The sequence below is a fragment of the Plectropomus leopardus genome, chromosome 5 (genome assembly GCF_026936395.1).
Source record: "Plectropomus leopardus strain MGB_pleo_1.0 chromosome 5, ASM2693639v1, whole genome shotgun sequence".
Classification (NCBI taxonomy): domain Eukaryota; kingdom Metazoa; phylum Chordata; class Actinopteri; order Perciformes; family Serranidae; genus Plectropomus; species Plectropomus leopardus.
The window spans coordinates 26,894,725-26,921,117 of NC_142180.1; the positions used below are offsets into that span (position 1 = coordinate 26,894,725).

The window sequence follows — 26,393 nt, forward strand, 5'->3', positions numbered from 1 at the left end:
TTATACTGATAATAATTTATTTATTCAGGTAGAGGAAGAGTCTTTGGCAGTGAAGAACACAGGAACTGAGGGTGATTTAATGAGAACATTTTAAAGTGAAGTGCTGCATGGAGACAAACGATCAGGCCAACTGGGCCATTAACACAAGTCCAACAGTGAACCAGTTCTCCCGGATGGAGTGAAATATAAACCAAGGAACATTAACTGGTTGCAAAAACTGGCACAATTGCATGAAATGTGTAAGATCTGCAGGAGTGAAATTTCACTCAGTGAGCACTGAGTGTATCTGCAAACGCGTTGCTGTAATATGACAGGTGAGAATTGTTGGTGTGAAACTGTGGCAGTGTTGAAAACAGATGTGTGTTTACTGTGCAAAGAGGCTTTTGAAGTGAAGTGTCCCTCAGTAAAGATGTCCGCATGTATCACAGTAAAATCTGGCACTGGCTTCTTCTTTTATAACACTCTGAATTTGTTAACATTTACTTCATCGCTCTCCAATCTGTCAAATGTTTCTGGCCTGAAGTGTGCTACAAAAACATATAAAAAGCAACAATTACAAACGAAAATAGTAATTCATTTGGTGAAGAGGGAGAAAACCACTTAGAGAGCGGCTTGTTCACTCTTCTATATTCACATCCCATTGGCCTCCTACCAACTCACAAGTGCAACTCTATAGTTCATATAATGAAGGGCAAAGAGGTACAAGTATGCATCAGTTTGACACACTTTGCATGGTGCTTTCTATTCCAGGAAGCTTTTTCCCTCCTACTTTCTGTTCTTGACATCTGTTACATTTTTCTTCTAAAACAAGAGCAAGAAAATGTGAGGGTGTGAGAATTTCTGGATTAGAAAGCAGCACAAATTTCATCTCTACACCCTAAAGACAGGGCAGGTAAGGCCATTTCAATAGTTGCCAAGGACTTGTTAAAACCAAGTAATGGAACCAATCAGAATGCGCAACACACTGCATTCGTCACACAGCTCACAATATGAGAGGGGCTAAACACACAGTGCACACTGTGCACGAGCAGGACATGGCAGCTAAACATGCCCGACTAGGGAATATAGTGACACCACAGCTCCTGTCAATTAATTAATTAATTAATATCATTCAGAATGCTATCAGAAGTCCATTCATTCATCGATAAAGGCAACAGGACAGTCTGCTTCTTCCTCTGTTCCACCATCCATCTCCTCTCTCTGCATTCATCACACTTCATTAACCAGAGAAGTAAATATTCAGCTACACAGATATCACAGGACCAAAAGAAGTTCATTCAATATCAGAATACTGTTGGAGGTCAGGAGTTTGGCGGCTCCCAAAACATGTGCAAAAACCCATTGTTGTAAAGAGTGGAGGCCACTAGGGGTCGCTGTTCCACTCTGTCACAGGCTAGTCAAAAGTCACTGGCACAGCAGTCACGCTACACATCCACGTTCCATATAAAGTCTAAAGGGTTAAGTTCGAGAAGGGGTGGCACAGTTCACGGTGAGACTCTGCTGGCAAGATAAGAGTCAAAGTGGAGCTCTTAAAAAGTCTGAAAACTCCATCTGTTCCTTCTTGAATCTTCCAGAGCTCCTCATCAATGTGTCCCTCCAGCCTCTTCATCGAAAACCCAACAGTTCACATCAAGTCCGTGCCCCGTATCATCCTGGATTAGTGGCGTAAGGGCAAGACCACTGAGTCCTTGTCACAGTGTGACCTTGCTGAGTCTGAGCGACAGGCTGGAGCGGTGCTGAGCGCGGGGGAGTGTGGAGCTACAGCGGCTTCGCAGCTGGACTGGCCGGCCTGCTGCGCCTCGCACCCGTAGCAGGAAGTCAAAGTTGGCAGAGGTGTTCATGGCGTAAAAGACGTTGGCGTTGTCTGGGATCACCAGTTCTGAAGAAAAAGACAGGAGGAGGAAAAAGAAGAATTATGAGTTTGGTTTTAGCTCTTTCTGTTGTGGCTGCTGATGAACTTTTAGTCAACAATACATGAGTCATTGTGGATTCCTGAGGTTTGAAAAATAGCTGATCAGTGGCAAAAGTTACAGTAATTAAAATGCCAAATTTGCATAACAAAAAAGGTGCTTTATCACAGTTTTTGTACTGTGGCTGCTGCAAGTCTGCAAGGGTGCCGGAAAGAAGGCTCCGACCGATTGTCAAACCTCAGATTCAGGCGGAACAATGCGAGTTGCGTCCTGGTTTTGGGACAGTGGACAAGTGCTTTACCTATGCTGGATTGCTGGAGGGGTCGTGGGAGTTTAACCATCCAGACTGTTTATGAAAAGTAGTTACTAATTCTTTTTTTTTTCTTTTGTCAATCAGCAAATGTATTAATCAAATTGTTTGGCTGTACAAGTGTTAAATGTTGGGTAGTTAAATTCCAAACAAAGATGAAGACTTACTTTAAACACATCTTGTGAACTTTTTCTTATACTTTTTAATTCAAAAATCTTAATCTGTATCAAGTAACAAAAGCTTTCAGATAAATTAGTGATGTAAAAAGTATATTTCCCTCTGAAATGTAGTGGAGTAGAAGCCTGAAGACACTCAAGTAAAGAACCTCAAATTTGTACTTGAGTACAGTACTTGGGTAAATATATTTAGTTACATTCCTCTACTGCTTAGAAGTGTAGCATCTATTTAATATATAAAGTGAGGTTTAAATAATAAGACAGCTATACGTGTATAGAAAACAATAAGCTAAAAGGGTCCTTAAAAATACAATTAAGGCTCAGTTTAAAACATTTTTTACCTCTCTCCTCAGAGATGACTTGTACCAGCTCGTATCCCTCCTCTGGCTCCACCTCCAGGTTGTGCTTCGCCATGGCTCTAGAAATTACGGCCGGAGTCTTGTCCTGATTGGTCAACTATTTAGGGAAAGACAAAAAAATTACTCATACAGGATTTTAGAGATGTAAAATGTAAGCCGAGAGCATCTCACTCACACAGCAACAGAAACACACTTATTTACTTACCAGTATGCTCTTGTAGAGGTTCCCGTTGCCGTCCTCCAGACTGACTCTAATGATGCACGCGTCCTGGGCCTGGGTGTTATAAGCTGGGGTTTGACTCGGGGAGCTCGGGGACAAGGGCGTGAGGGAGATGGAGCGTCTGTGGGTGCAAGGCGGGAGTGAGGGAGACGCGGGAGTCATGGAGACGCTGGCTGTCGACGAGCTGGTGTCCATGGAGTGGAGTGAATTACAAGAGGAGGATTCTGATAGCTGAGAAAACATAAACCACAAGTTACATTCAGATACACAAACTATGACGGGAGCTTTTTAGTCTACAAATACACAGAACCGTGATCTGATCACTCATGTGCAGCTATTTGAGGGGGAATGTGGAAGTACTACACAAAGTGACAGCTGCAAGGCTCAAAATACATACATCAATTTGTTTTTCCTATAAACTTTGGCCTGAAATAGCAGCAGTTTGACTAAAGGACTGGCTAAAATTATTACAGAAAGAGAGAGTGTTATGTATTTTTTGCAAGAGTAGTGGAGAGCCATCTCTCTGGTCCCAGAGTTATATTTTATTTTATTTTTCCAAAATTAGAATTGTTATTTTAAAAAAGTTGTTTTTTAAAAAAAAAGATCAGATATTTCTATCAAAATGATGCAATTTGTGTGCAGCTTGTGTAAAAAAAATGCACATTTTGTCCTTTTTTTAGACTTTTTTTTTAAATCATTGATTAGTTAGTAGGATCAATATGTCATTCGTTACATGCAGAATGGATATAGATATGGCCATGGCTCAGTAAATAGTGAAAATCATTTTGTTACAGTTTCCACAATTATGGCAGTCTCTATTTCCTAATTACATTTTTAAACAAAATATGTTTTTGGTACATTTTAGTTATCAATAACTACATGAATGCTACTAGCTCGAAAGTCTTGAAATTATTTTGAGATATTTAGGGAAAGGTGTTAAAATTTTTCTCTTAGTCAAGGGGAGGGTACAAAGTTTGCTAAAAATGGAGAAGGCCCTGCTGTTTTTTGTTTTGTTTTTTTTCAATGTGAGTTCAGCCCCATTCCCCAAACCAATAATTTTCATATGGAGCGTAAGTTTGACCAAAAAACACATTTTCTTCAGCACTGTCGCCCACCTTGTTTTGCTGGGAGTCAGAAGTGTGAGTGGGGGTGAGGCCCTCGCTGTCTGACGGGCTGCTGGAGTCACTGGAGGACACACTGACGGAGTCCATGCTCTCCCCTGAGCTGCCAGTAGGAGGCGAGCGCGGCGTCTCTCTGACTGGAGAACTAGCTGCACTGCTGTCTGGTCCAAGAAACAGCCTGGAAAGTAGCAGAAGTCAGTCATTAAATAATAAAATAAATAGGTCACTGCAATTCTGTGCTTAAATTTGACAGTGTGACAATCTTAGCCAGAGAAAAGAAATTTCTATGGAACACAGAAGACATTTAAAACTAAACCCTCGTCCATTAGATTGCATTCATTTTCTATTATCTGGATGCACTCACAGGCTGAGTCTCTTCACCATGCTTTTTCGGGGTTTGGGTGAAGTTGGACTGCTGTCACCGAGACCTTCAATCTCACAGGATAAGCCGTAGCTGCAAGAAATTGATAATAAACCTTAGACATCATAAAGCATTGTCATGAATTCTGAGTAAGACGGAGGGAAAGTCAGAGAGGACGAGAGAAGGAGGGAGTACAATTGATCAGTAGGGAGTGAAGACATGACATAAGAACAGCGGGGAGAGGCGAGGAGAAAGGACAGAAAGAAGCTTCTATTGTGTGTTTGTGAACAATAGGTCCGACAGACCATGACCTCATCCACTAATTTGCTCGTTATCTAATGGAAAACGGTGCAATCAATAAAGAGGGTATTCGGGGTGAAGCAGCAGTACCTTTCTTCCTCACTGAGCTGAACCTGGCTCTTAAACCAGCGGAGAAAAGTCGGCTCTGGAGTCAGACAGTAGCTGTTGCAGGCTGACTGGAGCAGCTTGATCTGGGCGATCACCTCAAACTCCTGCACACACAGAGAGAAAGTTGCCAACATTAGATCTGAGTAACTACAAACATGCGGCACACGTCAGCCGAACTCATCATGTGATAACTGTCTCGGTGTAATCATGTCAGAGGAGGTGGCGCGCAGCTACACTCACCCTGCGTCTCTTCTCAAAGTTGTTCAGGCCACCCTGCGGAGGACACAAAGAGCACGCTGTCAGACCCTGGACATCACATACCAGCGGCTGCTTAGACAAACAGCATTAGGTAGACCACTCCAAAAATGGAGCGACAAAATTCCTCACGCACCCATGGAAACTTACGCCCTGCTTTCTGACAGCGGGTTCGCAGATAGACTCTCAGATCTGCAGTGCTGTGTAAACTCGCAGACACATGCTCTCAAATATCGAAACACGCACACATTCAGCAGGTGGTTATGGATTTTTTCTTACCTCTACTAGATCAGGCAGAGCCGTATCCAGCATAGTCAGGTCTGTTAGAAAGGTCCCCAAGTACGGTATCGTTCCTTGCATGGCGCCCTGCGGAAAAAAGGTTTAGTTCAAATGAATACTTCAAGGATGCCACAATAAAGCTGTAATTTGCACTCTGCTCCTCATGATTTACAGATGCCAGGGTGGGTTTTGTCAAATACAACACAGGCTTAATGTAAGTACAGCACACAGTGCATAGAGTAAACAAAGCTAAGCATGTGGCTTCATCATAGCCGAGAGGCTGGAACTCTCTTTACAGTGCATTGCTTTAGAGGAATGTGTTGTTCTAAATTATAAAGCTCAGTTTTAGCTTTCTTTAAAAAAAGATTGTCTGGCGTTTGTTGCAGGAGCTCTTAGTTAGCTAGTCGTCCTCTAACCATTTCTTTCTGCAGCTGTAGTCTCTTGTGGGTGCGTTTCTGGTGCTCCTTGGCGCAGCTCTCCAGGCTGGCAAACTTTGAAGTGCCTTCCTGTGGAGCAAACAGAAAATAGAGCTTCAGGCCTCCAGATTCTCAGCACTGAGTGAGGGAATGTTTTTAGGATAGCCAGATGAAGTCTCACATCTGTGTGCATGAACACAATATCAAATATTTTTTTCTTGTTTTTTTTTTCATAGAGGATCCTACATGTATTTATTCATAATCTCACAGATCCCTCAGAGGGTGAATAAATGTATAAATCAGACTCACCCTCATGAGGAGCTCTCTGCTCGTCAGGTAGTTGTTGTGATCGGAGAAAATGTCGGACAGCTCCTCAAATGTCTGCATGCTGTCTCTGAGTGGAGCAAAGATTCATGTTAATGTGGACCTATCAGCTAGAATACTTGTCAAAAACTTCTCAGTACAGTGGCCCTGAGGGTAAAAACACAAAGACATTTTTGTAAACACACCATTTCACAAAACAGGATGACATTTCTGAAAACAACATTTGGGAAAACAAGATGACTTTCAACAATAACATTTAAGAAAACAAGTCAACATTTCACAAAACACAACAACATTTAACAAAACAAGACCAGATTTTGCAAACACAAAGACATTTAGTTGTGGTTCTGTTTTTTTAAATGTTATTTTGTTTTGTGAAATATGGTTGTGTTTTCTGAAATGTTGTTGTTTTGGTTTTAACCCTCAGGGCAACCATATCTCAGAGGTGCTGTTGATTTCTGCCAAAAGTATAATTCTTCTATTAAAACTTACTTGTGCACACATGCCCAAACCCTTTTCAGCCTGTATAGAGGGTTGGACTGCAGCGCAGATACAATGGCTCGCAGAGATGAAAAGTTTTTGCGTATTCGACACTCCTGTCAAGAGAAAACACAACCACAGTCAGAGTGTGGCCCATTTTTGTGAGAGTTTCATAGATGAATTTGTGTTTCTTCCAACCTGAGCGATGTCTATCCAGCGCTGAATGACCCGCGCTCTCACATGTGGTCTGATCTGTCTGTGTTTCAGCACTGTGCTGACCACGCAGGCCGCCACGGCGTTAAACTGCGTGATGGTGGCACGAATAGTCGGGGCACTGTGCTTGTTGTGCTTCTTATCCCTTTGCGACCAGATAGAGCCCAGGCAGTGGTGGGGTACGACCTTTTTAAACAGCAGCTACAGAGCAGAAGAAGAGGCTGATGTTAGCATGACGACAATGAAGAAACATCGCAGGGATGTAACCTGCGTCACCTTTTCCAGCACACGCTGCCAAATCCACCATCTCATTTCCCTTTGCTTACCGCATCCATGTAGGTCAATTGTTCAGCAACCAGGTCGGCGTCAAACGACAGGAAGTCCTCTTGGACCTCAATCTCCACTTCCTCCTCCTCCCCAAGGCAGAAAGAACTGTTGCCGTGGAAACCAGCTGAAAGCAGGACATTTGTATTTAAGATTATATAAGAAACAGAGCTGCACAGAGTGAAGAACTCTACATTATAAGAGAGTTTAAAAATATATTTTAAGTTACCATCAGCATCTTCCACGCCAGCCTGACTCTGCAGTTGCTCCAACAGACTCTCTGCCCGTCTGAGAGTCTCCGAGCCTGGCAGGGTCCTACGCAGGTAGTCCATCAGCCTGTGGAGACAGGGGTAGTCAGGCGGCTCCTGGAAGTCTTCAGGACACTGGTCCAGCCAGGCACGCAGGATAGAAGCCAAGGCACTGTGGAGAGAGATTCATGAGTGTCAAGAGAGCTGGCAATGATGGAAGAACAGGTGTGATAACTCAGCTATACTGCTGAACTTTACACAAAATGTTATCAAGTAAAGGTTGACCACATGGATCTGAGAGTGATATGAAAATATATCTCACCTTCTAATGGCACCATTGGTTTCAGAGCCTTTGCAACTGCCGGTGTTTTGCTCATTTTCTTCCACACTTCCATACCTGCAGCAAAAAATAAGAAGTGGGCATGTTTAAAACCACTAAAATGTACAGTGAGTGCATGATTTCAGCTTTATGCAACACTTTACTCCAGCCTACTTGTCTAGCAGTAGCTGCAGTACAGTCTGGGTGCTTGCGAAGGCTCTGTAGGTGGACAGGAAGATGGAGGTGTAGGTGAGGTCGTTGTCTCCAAAAGCTGTCAATAACGTCTCCACCAGACGCTCCAGTGTTCCGGCACGGATACTTCGGATTTTGCAGGTCTCCAGCTGGCTCACCGTGTGGCCGGGAGGTAGGCGATCTCCCTCTGCCTAAACACACACACAGAGCACATATTTTCACACTGTTAATCACTGAAACTTAGAGCAACATAATTTTTCTTGTGCTGCTTTCAGACGCCCATCACAAGTATTTTAATATTTGAGCTCTGAACAAAATGGTGCAATTTGTTTAAAAAATATGCGAAAAGGCAGTGAGAAACTTGATAAGAAATGTTCTACAAAGTTCAAGAAACTTGTAGATTAAGTTGTTTTTTTTTTTAATTAGGAAAAAAAGGTTTTGGGGAAAAAAGAAAAAAGGTGGAGAAAAACTGCATTTGTAGTTATCTGAATTACATATAATAAATTATGTAACAGAATTATTAGTTTAAAGCACACTTTCCAAATCTTGTCTGCCTTGTTCATTTTTTTAACTTTCTTTTTTAAAACTAATTTTCTTTTAGTTTTTACTAATTTCTTGTCAATTTTGGGTTAATTCCCTCCCCGTTTAAAGGTTAAAGCAGTGTAAACAGACCTGAGGAGTGCTCTTATGCACTGCAGTGACTTTGCTGGTGCCTCCAAAGCTTTTCTCAGCTTTGTGTGGCTTTTAATGCACCACAGATTTTTGATGTGTCAGGTCGTCACACACAGCATAAAATCATTTCATGTATCCAAAAATTAGAACAGTTACGTTTTAAAACGTGAAGTCACAGGATTCATTCAAAGACAAAGACACATTTCTGACGACCTATATTTAATTCTGATTTCCCCAGATGTGTCCGACTATTGTGTCTACGGGGAAATACACCAAGCAGTTGTAAAACCGGCCGGGAAAGAGAGGAGAGGAGGTGGCACAGACATGGAGAGAAAAGAGACCTTGGTGAAGTTAGCACGCTACAACAGGAAACGCTCAAATCTGCTTTTAATCACAGCAGGCCCCTCCTCCTCCGCCGTCCCTCCAGACAGAGAGGAGGACAGCGGCAGGGCCAAGTTCTCCCACCACTCCCGTCCGATAACAACTCAGCACAGCAAGAAATAACCATTATCTATCTCTGCGAGGTGGCCTGCTGTGCACTCACACAAGTTTTGCGATTGAAAAACAATTAGAAATACACCCAATTTACTACAAAACACAAAACATCTGTGTGCAGTCCAAATCATTGTACATTAATTGTTTTTATTCACTGACAATTGACTGTTTTGAGTGAATATACTGCTGCTTCAATAGGGATCGCTCTCCATTCTGCTCCTCTCAATAGACAACACTGTATAAAGTACCACGCTGTTTTAATTAGCTCGAATACAGTTGGCAGCTCATGCCGTTGTCAATACATCAATACAGCCTTAAAGCCTCTGAGCTGTTATCTATTTCTTCTTTTTTATGCCAAACAACCATCCCCCATGTCAAGCACAAAGGAACAACAGTGATGCAAACAATCCAACAACACAAGATCCTGATTTTTATCTTATGAACAAACATACATCTGTAATTTCTGTTTTGCTTGTTTCGTGCATTTAGTTTTTTTTTTGGGAAAACACACTAGAGAAACTGAGGAAAATGCCCTAATTGGCTCTTTTGTGCAGTGTAATCATATACTGTATAACATCTTATTATGCTGATATAAACAGCACAGAGAAAACAGCAATGCCTCATGTGCACAACTCAAGGAAAAGCCTTTAATACCCCCAACTTTTTTGTCATAGCAGCATTTCATAAAACACTGCTGTACAGGGGAGTGAGCAGTTTTGTTGGCAGCCGGGAAAGTCAGGAAATCACATGCTTTGGCTAAACAGTCCAGGTCTGGCGAAACTGTTGATTTTCAGCAGGCGGCTAAAAAGGTGTTGTCTAAACTGGGAGATATATAGCGCAACAGCCCCGCTGGAGCACAATGCAAGAGAGACGCCTGGCTATAGAAAGGCTTCAAACAATAGAGATTGTTCTGTGTTTGTGATCAGCGCAGAGAACACAACTCACAAGATTGCTTTTGTAAAAACCATCGACACATGCTAAATTCCAAGGCAGAGACTATTCCACTAAAAATCAGCATTTTTGCACCGCAACAGGTTGAGAGAGTGGAAAAAGCAGCATCAGGTTTTCATTTGTTTAATCCCTTTTGCTGAGGGTTTGGAGCTCTTTGAAAAAGCTTTGTCAGCTGTGATTCTGTCACACTGTGAGACATCAGACGGGCCCACTCACCCCTAGCCATCTTGCTCCCTTGTTGGCTGCCTGCTGGATCTGAACCCTCTTCAGTGTCACGTTGTAGATGGCTCCTTCCTCGACTTCCTCCCCCCAGTCCTGCACCGAGCTCTGCGAGTAAAAGGGGAAATGTCAGAAACCTCCATAACAGATGAGGGAATACATTTAGGATGAAAAAATACCATTTCTTGTAAACAACTGCAGGCTGCAAAGGTAATTTCCAAGTGCCATTTTGATGGTTTAACAAAACAGGAAGTGACATTTTTGGAAACATCTCTGAGAAAAGCAGAAGGAAGCATCAGAAAAAAAACAGAAACATGGCCTCAGCACTCAAACAAACTAGTAAAAGAAGGAGTAAAGTGCAGTAAAACATCAAGAATGACCAACTCCCCAACCCCCACATCTGCAGCCTGCCAGGCCTCCCTCCCTGTCTTTACTCCCTCTTTTATTCCCTATCCATCTCTTTCAGCGTGTCCCCGTCTCTCTGAGGTGAAGTCAGAGCTGGACGGCTTTACTGGAGCTCAGAGAGCTGCAGATAAGAGCCAGAATGGATAAAAACTCCCAAACAAATCCCTACATTATAAAACAAGACATGTTGATACGTCTTTGTCTGTTTGCCTGCCTAATTATACAACCCTAGAGAGCTTGATTACAAACGAGAGCACTAACTGGATTTGTGCTCATCTTGCTCCATATGTACTGCATCTGCCTCTGGTTGTAAATCACCGACAAACAACAGAGCGCATAAACAAACACAGGGAGCAGAGTGAAATCAAAATACAAAACTTCTGCTCGGGAAGTGTGTGTGCAGCCCAAAATGTGCTGAGACATCAACATATGGAGACAAAAACAGAGGCAGAGACAGAGAAAGAGAGGGACTGGCCAAATATAAACACCACGCATGCAGTATTATGGCCAAGTCCTCTCTCTCTCTCACACACACACACACACGCACACACACACGCACACAGAGACCGCAGTGGCCAAGATCACTCTCACTTGTCCCCACTTTCATTTACACAGCTCAATGGCAAAGTCCACACTACTCCCCAAACAGAGGGGCTGCCAGCAATAGAGGTCAAGGGTCAAAGTCGCCGTTAACAGGCTCAATGGACGGTCCTGGAGGCCCGTGGCACTCAGCCATGACTGAGCCGTGTTTGGGTTTGAACAGAAACATGTGATGTCAAAATGAAAAGAAATCCAAAAGCTCAGAGAGAGAGAGAGAAAGGGAGAGGAGGAGTAAATAAGGATTTTAACTAGTTCTGGGAGATTAAATCAGCAAGCATGTCTGTGATGTTGAATGTCACAAGTTGCATTTTTCTGAATATGTCAACATGCCTGTCCCTTACCCTGTTCAGCATCTTGCCTTAAGGTCAGCAGCCTAATAAGTGCATATACATCTCTCTCGCTCTCTCTTTAGTTGCTGCTGGCTGGATGGCTGGCGCAGGGACAGATAAATACATCAGTGCATGAGTCATGCAGTCCACACACTCCCAAAACAATAGCGGGAGGTCTCTACGCTGGCCGGCCCGGGCTGCTGAGTTCACAGTCTGCACACACAGCCTGCTTTTTGTCAGCAAAAGAAGTGGAGATGTTTTTCAGAGCAGGGTTTTAAAAAAGGCTCTGCCTCGCTTTGTGCACCAAGTTTGGGGGCTTATTGTGAGCCAAAGTTCCACGAGCTTGCATGAAAACTGGAACCAAAACAGTCTGTCACTGGTGTTTCTATTCACAGAGTAGAGGCATTACACAGCAGATATGGATTCAGAGAGCAGAGTGTATCAAATGACCCTGGGTTTGGTGTAAACAGGAGATAGTTGTTTACTCAACTTGGATGCTTTCTTCAAGATGCTTAAAACGTGCACAGGGAGGAAACTAAGGACAGCCAATACACTACCTTTGCTCAAATAATACTAATACGCCTATCTTCCTATCAGCTGTGTGTGAAACAATACTCCCAAGATAACAACAACAATAGTTGTGTTAAATCTTTGGCGCTGATCTGTTGGCTTTTGTGTATTTCCTCGCCTGGACGCAGCTGGGACTCGTGCAGGGACAGTGTGATGGCCCCAGGGCCTCGCCAATTGTTCCCTCTCTGTTTCGCTGCGGGCCCCCAGACAAAAGTTTTCATATCCACCATCAGGGAGGGGAGAGCTAACGGATCGACTTCATATTCTGGCGGAGTCAGTTTTTATTATTATTATTTTATCCGCCTCCCGCGTTTCCAAACTTTGCGCGACATCTTTACGCACCAACAATGTAGGTTAAACTGGATTTAAAGCCCAGTAAAAACAATTAAAACTCAATGTTCAACTGTTCCCCCCGCTGCTCCCCTCCTCCTCCTTCTCCCCTTTATCCGCTACTTTCCCAAGCCTACAAACACCCCCCTTCCTCTTCTCCCCCCTTTCCCTCTTCAGCCTCCCCCCTCCACTTCAAAACCACAAACTCAACAACAGAGCACAGGATGGAAAAGCATGAGAGTTTTCGCTTTTACCATTTTACTTTTCCAGGCGAATTTCATGGTGAGCGTTTCTTTCATGATCCGGGGACAGCATCAGAGCTCGGGGATAATCCGACAAGGAAAGACGAAGAAAAGTTCCTTTTTTAAAAAAATAAAAATCAAATCCCAGATCCTCGATGAAAATTTCCCTCTTTTTAACCACACACACTTTTCGTCCGCTCAACTCCAAACTACAAATCCTCCTCCTGTGTCAGCAGGCTCTCCCCTCTTCTACTGAATGAGCAAACTCCTCCTCCTCGCACTCACAACAGTCCCGTTTAAACTCCTCCTCCTCCTCCCTTTTTGCCCGACTTTCATCACACTGACAACAATGTGCGCGCTCAGACGTAGGGTTGTGATTTCTGTTTGCGCAATACACAAATTTCTTTCCTATGAAATTCATAGCACTCATGGCTTATTTTTCATGGATAGTGTTTACATTGGTTTACGCCCGTATAAACATAAATTATGCTAAATGCAGGCTACAGCTAGAGGCACAGCCTTCTGTTACTTGTAGCATTTTTACTCATTTCTTCACTTTTGTTTTTGTCTTTTTTGATCATTATTTTGTTAGGCTTGTTACTGTAAATGAGTAACAAACATGAAATTTGGGGGTTTCTTCAAGAATGAAATAGATGTCTCTGATGTGTTTTCTGTATTGTGCGGGAGTGTGTAAAAAAACAAAAATTTAAAAACAAACCTGAAGCAAATATTAAGCTTCAGCAGTCAGAGTAAGACTAATCAAGTCAGTATGTTGAAAGTGTGTTTTTAGGGCAAAGTTTCTTTGTTTTGTTTTCTTGTGTGGAGGTGACGCATGTAGGGAAATTCACTATAAAATGACACCATGTCAACAGTCGGCTGTCAGTCAATGTCAAGCCATCAGTGTGCATTTGTCACCCTAGTTTTTTCGATGTGTCCCTCACTCATGGCCCCTGTTGGTCCCTGTTGGCCCTTGTCATTTTTTTCGGCCGATTCAGCATGTTGAATTGGCATTAGAAACGGCAGAGACCTTTTGGTAAATGAAATCACTCTGATTGGAAGGTCAGCTCGACTCAGCTCACGAGAGGAAAAAGAACGCATTTTAAGAGATGAGATGAAAAACGTTTTATATGAGGTAAGCTTGTTGTTTTTTTTAAGCAATTGAGCTCTTTGGCAGAAACGGCTCATTATGGTTTTTGTGACTGTTCACTAACAGATAGTAAATATGCTTTGTTCTTTAAACCTAAAGTTATGTTGTTAACATGCTAACTGTCTAACTAGCATCTTGAATCCTTCCTGTCAGTCTTCCAGGTTTCCTTTTTGAATGATAAATAAAGACTGCGATGTCTGCACAAGTTGTGTGAGAGTTTGTAAACAGTTTTGATGTTTAAACATGCACTCCTTAACTAAAATTCATCAAGACTTTTCTCCATGTTTGGATTCCTCATTCACCTTGGATCCACGTGGGAAACATAATTTCGTCTTCACCAATACACTCTAACACAGGTGAGTAATTGATACACAAATGATACCTTAGTGGGTGAACTATCCCTTTAATTAAAACTACTAACTTCATACCACCAGATTTTTTATAATTGCCAAACTTGCAGTCCTCTGCCCTAACAGGCGTTGACACAAGGGACATCGCTGGAGTTATTAATCAGACTTCGCTTCATAACTTTTGTCATACACTCAGTAGTACTCCCAACACCTGTGAACTCCTATATCTATACCAACTTGTTTATTTACATGAAAACATCAGTGGTGATTACTGCATACACTTACATTAATATACAGATTTCATATGAAGTGAGTAGCTGTCTTGTGTGTGAAACAGCTGCCATGCGTGGGACAATACAAGGAAGGCTGTAGATGCCGTCATCAGTACTGTGCATTGTCAGACAGGAGAGGAGAATAGGCCGAGTGTGAGAATGGCCGCACTGTTCCACCGTGAATGGGCCTGCACACGTACTCAAACAGCCCACTTGCATGAATAAACGGGAAGATATGAATCAAGCGTCGACTTTGTGAGGGGTCTTTTTGTACTTGTATCATAAACATATATCAAAAGTGAGCAAGCAGTGGTTCATACATTTGCTGGTCCGTTTAGTCGGCTGATAAAATAACTAAACGCTGATCCGGAGTCAGGACACAGTGGGAACGTTGTGATGCTTATTGTCATACGGCTCAGTGGGAGAGATGGCGAGACCTGCTGTGCCTCTTTTTAATATTGTATGTACGTGATACGACTACCCACTCGACTGGCTCTCATAACACCGACACGTAACCCCAACGTCACACTGAGCGTCACTGGCTGTCACACACCGTACTATCAAGCTGGGTGTACACACACTCAGATGCACCCACACACACAAGGTTACTGTGGAGCACCAAAGGCCAGGGAAGCCCGATATATGTCTCCATCAGTGTTTCTCCGTGTGTGGTAATCATATGCTTTATCTTCCTGCTGACTCTTCATCAGGCTGTATATCTGGCCAGGCTCCAGTTCCCAGGCCAAGCTGCCCCTGAGTCCACTTGGGTCTCTGGAGCTCTGGGAAGCCCAGAGGGGCAGTGGGAAGGTTGCGACCCCACACGACCCCCAGCTCAGTCCCTGGGGATTGTAGTGTTGGTCTCACAGTGCGAGTGATGTCATATCTCAACGCAAACAAGACATTTGACTAATGTGACAGCCGCTGATCTGTCTGATGGATGAGCAGATGAGTGTGCACGTCTTTAAACATGAGAGCAAAATGTGAAATTTGTTCTCCTTCACTAGAGTGCAGGTCCTTTAAAGTATACTCATATTATCATCCTAATGGGATGCATCAGCAAAGGCTCTTAGGAATGCTATAAGAGGCTAAATTTCAGTAAATGTCAGAGCTGTTTTTAGGTATTCTGGTCCAAATGCAAGTCAAGTCTCAAGTCCTTCGGGGCAAGGTATAAAAAGAGTTTAACATGTAGGGAAACACACTTATTCACCATTTTGCCAAGAGTTAGATGACAAGGTCAATACACTCTCTTTAAACTAACAGTTCAGTATCATAAAGGCCGGAAACAGGGGGAAACAGCTGGCCTGACTCTGTCCAAAGGTAACAAAATCCTCCTGACAGCCCCTCCAAAGCTCACTAATTAAAATGTTATGTCTCATTTGCTTAAAGCTATAGTTTGTAACTTTTATAATAATAACGTTGTGTCATATTTGCTGAAACTGTCACTGTAAGGAGTACAGGGGATGGATGGTTTGCAAGAAAATCACGTTCCTCCTTTCCCTACTGCTTCTAATGACATTTGCTAGAATCAAGTGCAATGCACCAAAAACAACCAATCAGAGCTGAGGAGTCAGTAACATCAATCACTGACCTGTGGTCAAACTGTCAAACCAGGCAGCTCTGATCAAATATGAATCAAGATTTTGTTACTGCATTGGTTATTTCTCAATTCAAATGTTTTTATAGACATATTTTATTGTACTGTTTAGCTATAAAATTAAAACATTTGTGGCCGACCACCATGTTGGAAACAGTTGACCAAAGTATGTATATCCTTTATTTAACCAGGTAAAAGACTCATTAAAATCTCTTTTCCAAGAGTGACCTGTCCAAGAGGGCAGCTTGCACCAAGCACCAAGTACCAAGCACCATCCACCAGCTGGAACAACTTTCTCATTTTACAGCCAAACAGTACACAAAAATATATTTCTGAAAACATCTGAGGTGAGAAACAGGTAATTGAGTAACAGAATCTTGATACATATTTGATCAGCGCTGCCTAATTTGACCACAGGTCACAACAACTGACTGACATAATGAGCTGCGTTACAGACTTCTTAGCTGAAAGGATTTTTTTTTTCAAAGATGATCTCATTGACTGCTGTTTGAATATAATTGTAGTGCGCAGTTTAAAAAAAGTTACCAACTACAGCTTTAATCTGTACAAAAACAAAAGTTTAAGCATGACAAATTGTGGTTTTACAAGGTTATATCGAGGACTATTTCTTGAGCGGAAGCAGTGACTTCCTGGCGTTTAATCATCATCGTTAAGTTGCCAAGCAATTCAAACTGCTAGTCTCATCAAAAATACGCAAGCTGAACATTACATAACATAATGTGGGATGTTATTCAAGTTTGTTACATAAATGACACCAACTTCTTGTGTTTATATCTTTGTAATCTGTAAAGTGGCTACAAGCGATAGTACAGCAGCTGTCAAGTCAAGGTAGTGTGACCTCTGACTTCTGTTATGAAGTAAAAGTAGAAAGTTGTATAAAATGAAAATACTCAAAAGTACAAGAATGTCAACATACAGCTACATGTCTTTCTCTGACTCAGATCTTGTGTAGCGTGTAACTAAAAGTAAAAGAGAAAGTAACGGAGGTGAATGGCATCTTCATGTTGTAATATCTGAGAGGCTATACTGCACACAGTATTCCTGCACTGAAACACCAGCCAATCTTTAAACCAAGTGTTCCCTTCTCTTGGAGGACTAATGACGTCATTACACTTAGGAAAGCCCTTGACGAGGACAGAGCGCTTTTTTATAATGGGTTCCTGCTATTATTTCTTTACAAGTACGCTCTTCTCCCTATTCCACAAAGTCAAGAACAGGGAGCTAACAGTACAGACAGAAAGGGGACAAAAACAGGAGGAGCGCCGCTCGCGCTGTTATTGCACCACTGTGGGGAAAAACGCACATTCCAGGAAATCTCCCACTTCCTGCCTTCAGCCTCCTGACTCCAGCGAGCCTGCTGTCCTCATACCTGACTGGCTGAGGAGCTTCTCTGGCCTTTGAGGAGGAGATGAGACGAGGGAAAGGGGATTCCTTAAGCAAGCAAGATTGAGCTGGAGAGACCAACAAACACTAAATGCTGAAAAAACAGAACCAAACTGCAGACACACAAGAGGACAATAAGGGAGGTGGGGGTCTCGGGCAGCATGTGTAATGTCTCAGTGTTTACATCTGAGATAAGAAGGTCGTGTATCAAAGAAAATGTAGGACACAGTTGAGATTAACTTGAAAGGACCTTATCTCTGCTGTGAGTGTGAGAGACGGAGGGGGAGAGCTCACAGTACAGCCAGAAACTCAGAGGATCCATACTGGATGAAAGACAAGCGTGATGCAACAGGACCATCATGCATAGGTTTCCAGAGAATGAGTGATTTCATATTACGGGCCGGAAAGAAGCGCCCTGCTTTTTCTTTCTGCTAGAAATAAGTAAACAGATGAGAGTCATCATTAAATCCAGTGAGAGGAGTATCAGCTGTGGCTAGAGCCAACCTCCCCAGTGGAAAGTCATTGCGTAAAATACAAAATGGAAAGGATCTTTCCCGCTACCATGTCTGAACCAAATGTGTCAGTACATCCGTATTCTGTTCTTGTTCGTACATTCTTCTTGCATTATGCACGGGAATGCACACAGTGAGTTTCACTGTATGTTTGTGTGCGGTTGGTGGGTTTGTGTTTCCAAAGCATACTGCCCAGTAGAGGGCAGAGTTCATAAACCGCTTGTGTTTATTCAGAGTCAGCAGAGGTTTTTTAGCCAGACCAGGCCAGAGCAACAAAAAACCAAGAGGTTGGATTTATGGCATGGGGTCAGGATGATCTGCCATAACTCAATAAAACCTAAGAATGAGACAATGGAAGGAGCTTAAATAGGTCATTTGAGAGCAGGGAAGCAGGGGCAAGGCACTCAATAAGTGCACAAGGTTATTTGATAGTCATTTAAGCAGACAACACATCAGCAGATGAGTGTCTGTGGATCCAGTAGTTTCAGCAATGAAGACGCAGTTGGATAAGGACATGCCAGGTCGTCTCTCATAACACACACAGCTGCATTTTCTTTCTCTCTGTTTCTGTCTCTTCTTTGGTTAACTGAACCCTTTGTTCAAACAGCCACATTAAAGCTCTGTCTGCCTCGCTCCTTCACTTATGTCATGGCCCTGCTCCTCTCAGATCTATTGTCCTGGCTGTTGTTGAGCTCTCCCTCTTTCTCTCTTTCTCTCTTGATGGGTGACATCATTAGTTTCCAGTAAAGTTCAGAGCTTCAGACCGAGACCCCCCCTCCTCCTCCTCCTCCTCCTCCTCCTCCTCCTCCTCCTCCACATTAAACACAGCTGACCCTGCAAAGCACACTTCGAGGAAAAGCTGCTCAAAGTTTTATTAACACTAAACCTACCAAATCATATTCATGCACAAAGATCTTTAGGTAATTAGAAATGCATAAACAAGAATTATTCTCTCTTACAAAAGTCTCCATATGGGGTCAGTCGGACCGTTGCACTAAAGCGAGGATAATCCTCTCTGCAACTATGATGACTCAGATGGTATGTCGGTAGTTAAGGTACTTTCAGGTGTCCGTGCATTTAGATGGGTTACGATAAATTCCCAGCACACAGACACACACATACACACATACAACCCCCCCCATTTGGGGCCCCAGCCCTGACCCCCTCTAGATCTAAGCTCCGCTAAGCCTTGAATGAATCGGTCTGGACTGGCTCGGTTGTCTGTCTGACCCCGCCTGCTAATGAGAGATGGACCATCTGTTGCCCGACAGATACATGCTACACTCAAGTTGTCACACATGCAACGAAAACAACACACAGGTCCAATGAAGCCCGTCACATGCTGGTGACAGCAGCTGCCTCTCCAAGAAACACAAAAGTCACACCAGAAAAACTGCAAATTCACCACATCAGAATGTACAAAATGAGTGTAACCCTTCCCTTTCAAGGTGTTTCAGATTTTATCAGTATTAAGTTAAACTGTAAATAACCACGCTATAAAATATGTGCAATAACATCTACGGAGATATTCTCTCAAGGTGCGATATTTCATGACGCATGTGCAATTATACAATAATTAAGCATACACAGTCTGCATTAATTACCATTTTTTAATACTTATTTATTGTTTTAATACTTCCGTATGTAGCCTTTGATGTGTCTGCGTGTCTTTCTGTTTGTACCGCTGGAGACACATAATTTCATTGTACATCTCTGAAATGACAACAAAGGCACTGATTGATTGATTATTAAATTGGTGGTTCAGACTGCACTTCCTCCAATTTGTGGGTCTTCAACAGGAGGTTTGTGACCCTTGGGGGTCCTCAAAGCTACTGCAGGGGGTTGCCAAATTATTGTTTGATCATTTTTTGGAAATTCTTTTTTTTCCAAAATTCTGAAAATACACATGAACATGAAATAGATGCGTTATTAGCAAAGATAAATTAGCATATTTGTTTAAACAAACAAAAAAAGATTTGTCTAACTGTTATCCATAAGTCCTGGTCAAATTAATCCATGGTGTACAAATACATGAATCTGTCAATTATTATTATTTTAATAGCTTGGGTACTGTATGTACCATATAAAGGTACATTATAGTAGGTTCATGAAACTCAATTATATAGTTAAAAACACTGAACACCCTTGATTAACGTATATCTAAATTGTTATGAGTTTTATGCAGACATTTGCAGTACTGTAAGAGTTAAATCTGAGGTTTATGCATGTGTGTTGTAGGAAATGAAACTGTATAAGTGATGCACTCAATAACGCAGTAAAAAGAGGCAGTAGCATAATAACAAGCACAGACAGTTCGAATGTTCTAATATTGACACATTAAAAACTGTGTAAAGTTTAAAAAACAATAAAAACACATCCTGCTGTTTAACAAATACAGGATGTGTTTCCTCGACTAAAGTTAGCGCTTTTTTTTTTGTCGTCAGTAAAGTTGTTATAGTTAGTAACGTGCTGACATACAGAATGTGTGAGTGCTGACCTCTTATATTTATAACTGTCGTCCGGACACCAGCATCCTCCAGTTTTACACACTCACACACACATGCTAACACACACACAATGCCAGCTTGATCCTAGTCATGCGTCCTGGCTAATACTGCAAGCCTTGCCTGCCTGAGCGGGAAAAGGAGCAGAAAAGTTAGTATGTGTGTGTGTGTGTGTGTGTGTGTGTGTGTGTGTGTGTGTGTGTGTGTGTGTGTGTGTGTGTGTGTGTGTGTGTCATAGAGCTGCCAAACCATAAAATCAAACCGAATCAAAGAGGGTGCTGCTGCACATATGCCACCTACCAACCCACTCCAAATCACACACACACTGCCACTGAACACACACCCATCTCCATATGGTGCGATGAGTTTCTGCCCCAGTTAAGCGAGCTGCTCCTGTGGTGCTGTTGCACTGGGATGGGTGCTCTGGTGTCAGGGACAATGCTCACAGTATTGACTTTTCACACCAGTTCCATTATGTGACCTAATTAGGCCCAAGATCACAATGTGAGCCTCTACAGAGCTGCAGGGCAGCTAGACAACTTGACACGCTGGGGATCACCCAAGTGTGTAAACACCATCTTAAGTGGTGGACTGGATAAAAGGATGACTGCGACCTGGATTTTGGAGAAAAGAGAAGTGTGGTAGTTTGTGAATTGTGCAATTTTAGACAAAAAGAAAGGAATGCAGTACATTAATGTCCCTCCATATGTGTCTTGTATTGTCAGTGTTTACTGGGTTGCTCAAAAATCCCGCTCCTTTCCATTTAGTCTCCCAACTTTGCCAAATATAAACTTGTAAAATGCGTAGATATTTTATAAACAATATAATAATACAACATAATTTGATAACTGAATCCCATATAGTTGTATAGTCATCTACAGGCAAATTAAACCAGGTCAAAGGCTACAAAACTAGTCCTAGCCGGATGAATGAATCACTGAGCAATCATCTAAACACATGACACACAGGGATCAAAACTTTAGAAACACTGAGACGTCACGGAGCATCAGCATGAAACGTGCACTTCTCTGTTCAAAAAAGCCAAGAAAGAGGAAGGAGGAGTGCTAACGCAGCTTTCTTACTTTTTTCAATGGAAAACACGGCATCATCGAAATTCTGTGTCCCCTCCTCTCTTCTTCCCTTGTCCCTGTTTTCCCTTTTAAAAAATCACTTCTGCATTTCCAGCTAATGACCTGCTGGGGTTATTGAACTACCCTGCTGGTTATTGGGTGTGATATTCCCCCTAGTGGAGTTTTGATTGATCGGCCTGCGCCTTAATTACACGTCCTTATCACTGAAAGAGAGAGAAGAGTGTAAAAGAAGACTGGAGACTTCTAAAATGCCAACAGAGCGGTAGCATGTACTGCGTTAACCCACTGACTGGGATTCGTCAACACTCTCACTTCTGTGTAACTGGGTTCAAATGCGGTCAAGCCCTTTGTTTTTCCGACTTTGACACCATCTTGCAACATCTAAAGAGTTAAATTGAAAATATGCAATTTCATTATTTTAGTTTATCTTTGTGACTCATGATCATTCATTCCAGGCCCACAGTGTTCATGTGGGAGCCTCGTTGTCCTGCTGATAGTGTCTGACACCTCAGCACTCCTGCGTCGCCTCTGACCTGAACTGTGGACCTGCCAGCTGCCTTACCGCACAGCACGGTGATTACAGCGAGGTCATCAGTCCAACACCTGCCTTTATGACTGGCATGGTTTCATAACCTTACACAGGCAGGCAAAAAGTGATAAACTCCTGACAGCAGTAAAGTCAAAGTCTCCTCCAAGCCAGCGGGAGCCAGCTGTTGGACCGACAACATAACACGCGGAGAGTTCGTGCAATCATTGCTTTTTATCACAAGAAAGAATCTACTTGTTCCACTTAAAGTTCTCTGATTACCCTCTGATGGTTTTGTTTCCTACCTAACTTGAAGGTTTTTACCACTCCATAAAATCAAGCTTATTGCCTTCTAGCCAAAGCTTTGAGGGCAATCACAACTCAATACAGTAAAAACACTTTCAAGGATGACTTGCATGTAAGCCGACCCGTACTTTGGCGACAGCGTCCAGAGAGTGTCAGCGTCCGCAAGCTAACCTCCAGCTTCTTAGCTGTTGGAACAATTGGCGGAAACAGTGCTGTGAGATGGGGGGACACGTCATCCAGGATGTCAGATAGGCAGCGAGGAGGATGATCTCCCAACGCTTAGATTCAAAGCATACACACAAGCAGCACAGTGTGAGAGTCATCCCACAAAAAATGAGTTATTTTCATAGTAATAATGATGGGGTTTTAGGGAAACAAAATTTCCTTTTTGTTGTCACAAAATATAAATTCCAGAACTGGTGGCAGTCAGAGCTCTGAAAGCCTGTTTCCATCAATTTAAAGGCAGAAAAAGATCCTGTAAGTCATTGCAATAAGAAACTTTATCATAATAATGAGTTAGAATCTTAAAATAATGAGTTAGTATTTTTTTAAAAAATATGATCTTTAAATAATGAATTAGTATTTCAAAATAATGACTTAAAATTAAAAAAAACAGTTGTTTTTTTCAAGATAATGACATTGTATCTTGTAATACAGTAATAAGATAATTTCTCAAAACTGAGAAACTTTGACTTAGTATCTCAAAAATAATGAAAGTTTCTCAAAAATAAGTTAGTATCTCAATAAAATGAGATTTTTTTCAAATTATTAATCAATATCTAAAAGTATTGACAAAGCATCTTATAATATTGAGATACATTGTCAAAAAAATAAGTTAGTATCGCAATATAATGACATATTTTCTCAAAATAGTGACTTTGTATCTCAATAATGATTGTCTCAAAATAGAGTTAGTATTTAAAAAAGACTTTAGTCACTCAAGTTTCTCTTTAATTTAGCAATGCTAAGTCATTATTTTGAGATACAAACTCATTAATTTGAGATAACATGCTAATACAAGAACATTTCTTATTAAAATGACTTACAGGATGTTCTTTATTTTCATCACAAGACTATGGTTTAATCTTATTTTTTTCTTTTAGTGGCAGAAATGGGCTCTCATACTGTGTCTTGCTCAAGGACACTTCAGCCGGCTGGGTTCTCTGACCTCAATCTCTCTACTCACTAAATTTGAACGTGCCGTGTATAAACCCCAAAAAATATTTTCGATTCAGCCTTAATACCACAAATGCGCACATGCAAACCATAAGCCACAACTAAGCTGGAATAAGCTGTCGCTGCAGGTCGTTTTCTGGTAATCACACTGTTGTGAGGAATCTTATGAGGGAACGTAAACACATGCACTGTACGCCGCCGTCAGGTTTAATGTGTGAGCCACATTTTTGTCATGCTTTGCTGTTAACTGACACAAATAATTAAAAAGTTCTTAAGTAAAGTGAGTAATGCCTTTTCTCTGAACTCCCGTCAGCAAAACTGTGCACGTACACACACGCACACACATAAAGTGACCAATAAGGGGTAGTTACAGTGACTTACTGCTTTGCACAAGAGGTCAGCTGTCTTCCCGTCTGTGTCATCAAAGGTTACAGTCTAGTTTGCATTATTGCACTATGAATGGTCAACTTATTGCAAAAAGTCGTAGTGAGTCGAGGTCAAACAGAGGAACTGAAATCCTTTTAGAAATGAAAAACCAATCACTGATTGATCTCTGAGTTGAGCAAAACATTGTAGATGTGTGTGATTTGGTTTCATAGTGACCTTCAGTTACTGCACATTACATTGGTGTACATACGAAGGGTAAACCACAAGATGCATGATGTGTCACTACAAGTTAACTGTTAATGTCGTCAGAACTGCTGAGTCCAGAAAAGCCGCAAATTTGCTGTGACTGGCAGTCAAATCCTTCTCTCATGCACATACTATATATAAGAACATGATGATAATAATAATAATTATTTTATATATCACCTTTAAAAACAGTCTACAAAGTGCTTTGACAGGCAAAGCAAATGCAGAAACGGGATACTCAGAGGGCAATATACCAAAAGACAGACAAACAGTCCTACCAAACATGAACGAGACAAAACTAGAGTAGAGACAGGATGAAGACGCACAAAAGGATGAAAAAATGCAAAATACCGGATGCAAAATGTAAACATGCATAAATACAAATAAAACCACCAAAAGCAATAAAAGTAATAAAACAACAAAATTTGAAAATTAATACAAAGACTTAAAAATGAAAACAAGAAGACAGCACATCTATAAAAATGGGTTTTAAGAAGTGATTTTTTAAAGAAAAAAAGTCTGTTTCTTATCTCCTCAGGGAGATTGTTTTAAAGCCGAGTGTGATGACAAAAGAATGATCACCTTGACTTTGGAGTTGCCTAAGGGCCCACCTGAGGATCTAAGGCCGCAGACGAGCTCATATAGGGTCAATTTCTGCTACATAGCTCGGGGACAGACCCAGAGGAGCATTAAAAGTGATCAGTAAAATCTTAAATCAATTCTAAAACGTACTGGAGTCGATGGAGGGAAGCCGGGGTTGAGCTGAGGCGATGTGATGTCGTCTGTTAAAACATATGCACATCACTGTCTTCATATCATTCTCCCCCGTTTCTCAAAATCATCAGACCAACAAACAAACCTTGGAGGAGTCACAAATGCTGCCCATCTCTCTGCTTCATCTTTAAATATTTATATTTCCAAGCTTCTTTTCTCACTGGATTGTTTTTTAAGTCTTAATCTGAGTCCCTTTACCACTCCAAACACTTCACTTCCCATCCTTGAGTCTATCAAAACCTTTGACACCAAACAACACCTCACCCATTCCAAACAACAGCCGGCACAGGAAGGCCACGAAAGTGAAGGCCAGCATCTGCCAGATTGTTTAACGAGACTGGAAGTACCTGCGCTTCCCAGAAATACAAAAACAAACAGAAGGAGGTGGACAGTTATTCTGTACTGACCCAGTGGCGGGGGCTGCCCTCCGGGGAGCGAGGCTGGTACCTCTGCAGGGCGACACCTCCGTCGCCCTCCAGCAGTAAGGAGCAGTCCAGGTCTGGGCAGTGGTAGGTGGGACTGGCAGGCCAGGGCAGGAGGGTGGCCAGAGGGTAGTGGGAGATCATGCTGACCCCCTGGATCAGCGGCAGGGGTGACAGGGATGGCAGAGCATTCTCCAGTCTGGACGGCAGGGTGGATGGAGAAATCTGGAGCAGGGGGTCTTCGAGGGTGATCGAGGTTTGATAGGCTCCTTTAGGTCTTGATTGACAGATGTTTGCGTCTTCAGTCTGGTTGTCTTCAGCTCAGAGGTGTCACTAATGGTCCTCTGTGTTCTCCCTTCCTGTTTCTTTCTTTTCTCCCCCACCACATAAAGTTTCTATCCTCACCTCTTCTGTTTTTTTTTCTTCCTCTCTCTCTGTGCGCGTGGGACTTTACTTGCCAACAGCTCTCAACCACATGAGTGATTAAAGTGTATTGTCTCTCTCTCTTTCTCCTTTTCCCTCCTTCTCTCTCTCTCTCTTGCCCCCTACATTCATCCCAGCCAGAAGGGGAGGGGTTATAACTGAGTGGCCCAGCCTCCTCCTTGAAAAAAGTACCTAGTGACTAAAGAGAGTCTGACTGAACCACAGGAAAGCTGTGATAGAGAGAAGGATGTTATGGAAGAGATTCTAAGAACAATAGAGGATATTTTCCATGATAGATGGACTTTTGGCCTCAATGATGTCGTGCTAATTCCCAAACTGCATTCAGCGAATCTTCAAACAGATTACACGTCTCATTGTCACTGTTATAAATCACTTCTGTTGCTGGATTTTTCTAAAATTTGTCCCTAAAGGCTTTATAAATCACTTCAGATTTATCACTAGCGGTACTTCAAACAGTCCCGTGTTTTTAAAACGTGATGCACCGACATTAAACTTAGCAAGCGTGGGTGT

At 42.2% G+C, this 26,393-nt stretch overlaps 1 protein-coding gene across 2 annotated transcripts; it reads right to left on the reverse strand.

Moving 5' to 3' along the window:
- On the reverse strand, positions 1 to 25,947 carry rgl1 (ral guanine nucleotide dissociation stimulator-like 1). Of its 2 annotated transcripts, none has more exons than XM_042481828.2 (18): positions 25,425 to 25,947; positions 10,250 to 10,360; positions 7,898 to 8,106; positions 7,727 to 7,801; positions 7,386 to 7,576; positions 7,159 to 7,283; positions 6,818 to 7,033; positions 6,632 to 6,735; positions 6,125 to 6,209; positions 5,816 to 5,905; positions 5,400 to 5,486; positions 5,106 to 5,138; positions 4,848 to 4,969; positions 4,461 to 4,550; positions 4,091 to 4,274; positions 2,961 to 3,206; positions 2,738 to 2,852; positions 1 to 1,879 (listed from the first exon to the last, which is right to left on the reverse strand). In XM_042481828.2, exons 1-18 carry the CDS (start codon positions 25,581 to 25,583, stop codon positions 1,692 to 1,694), a joined length of 2,430 nt encoding a protein of 809 aa, XP_042337762.2. In that variant the 5' UTR covers positions 25,584 to 25,947; the 3' UTR covers positions 1 to 1,691. The 2 variants fall into 2 exon arrangements, with proteins under 2 accessions (XP_042337762.2, XP_042337763.2); XM_042481829.2 differs by lacking the exon at positions 25,425 to 25,947 and adding an exon at positions 12,741 to 12,994.
- Between the last annotated feature and the right edge of the window lie 446 nt (positions 25,948 to 26,393).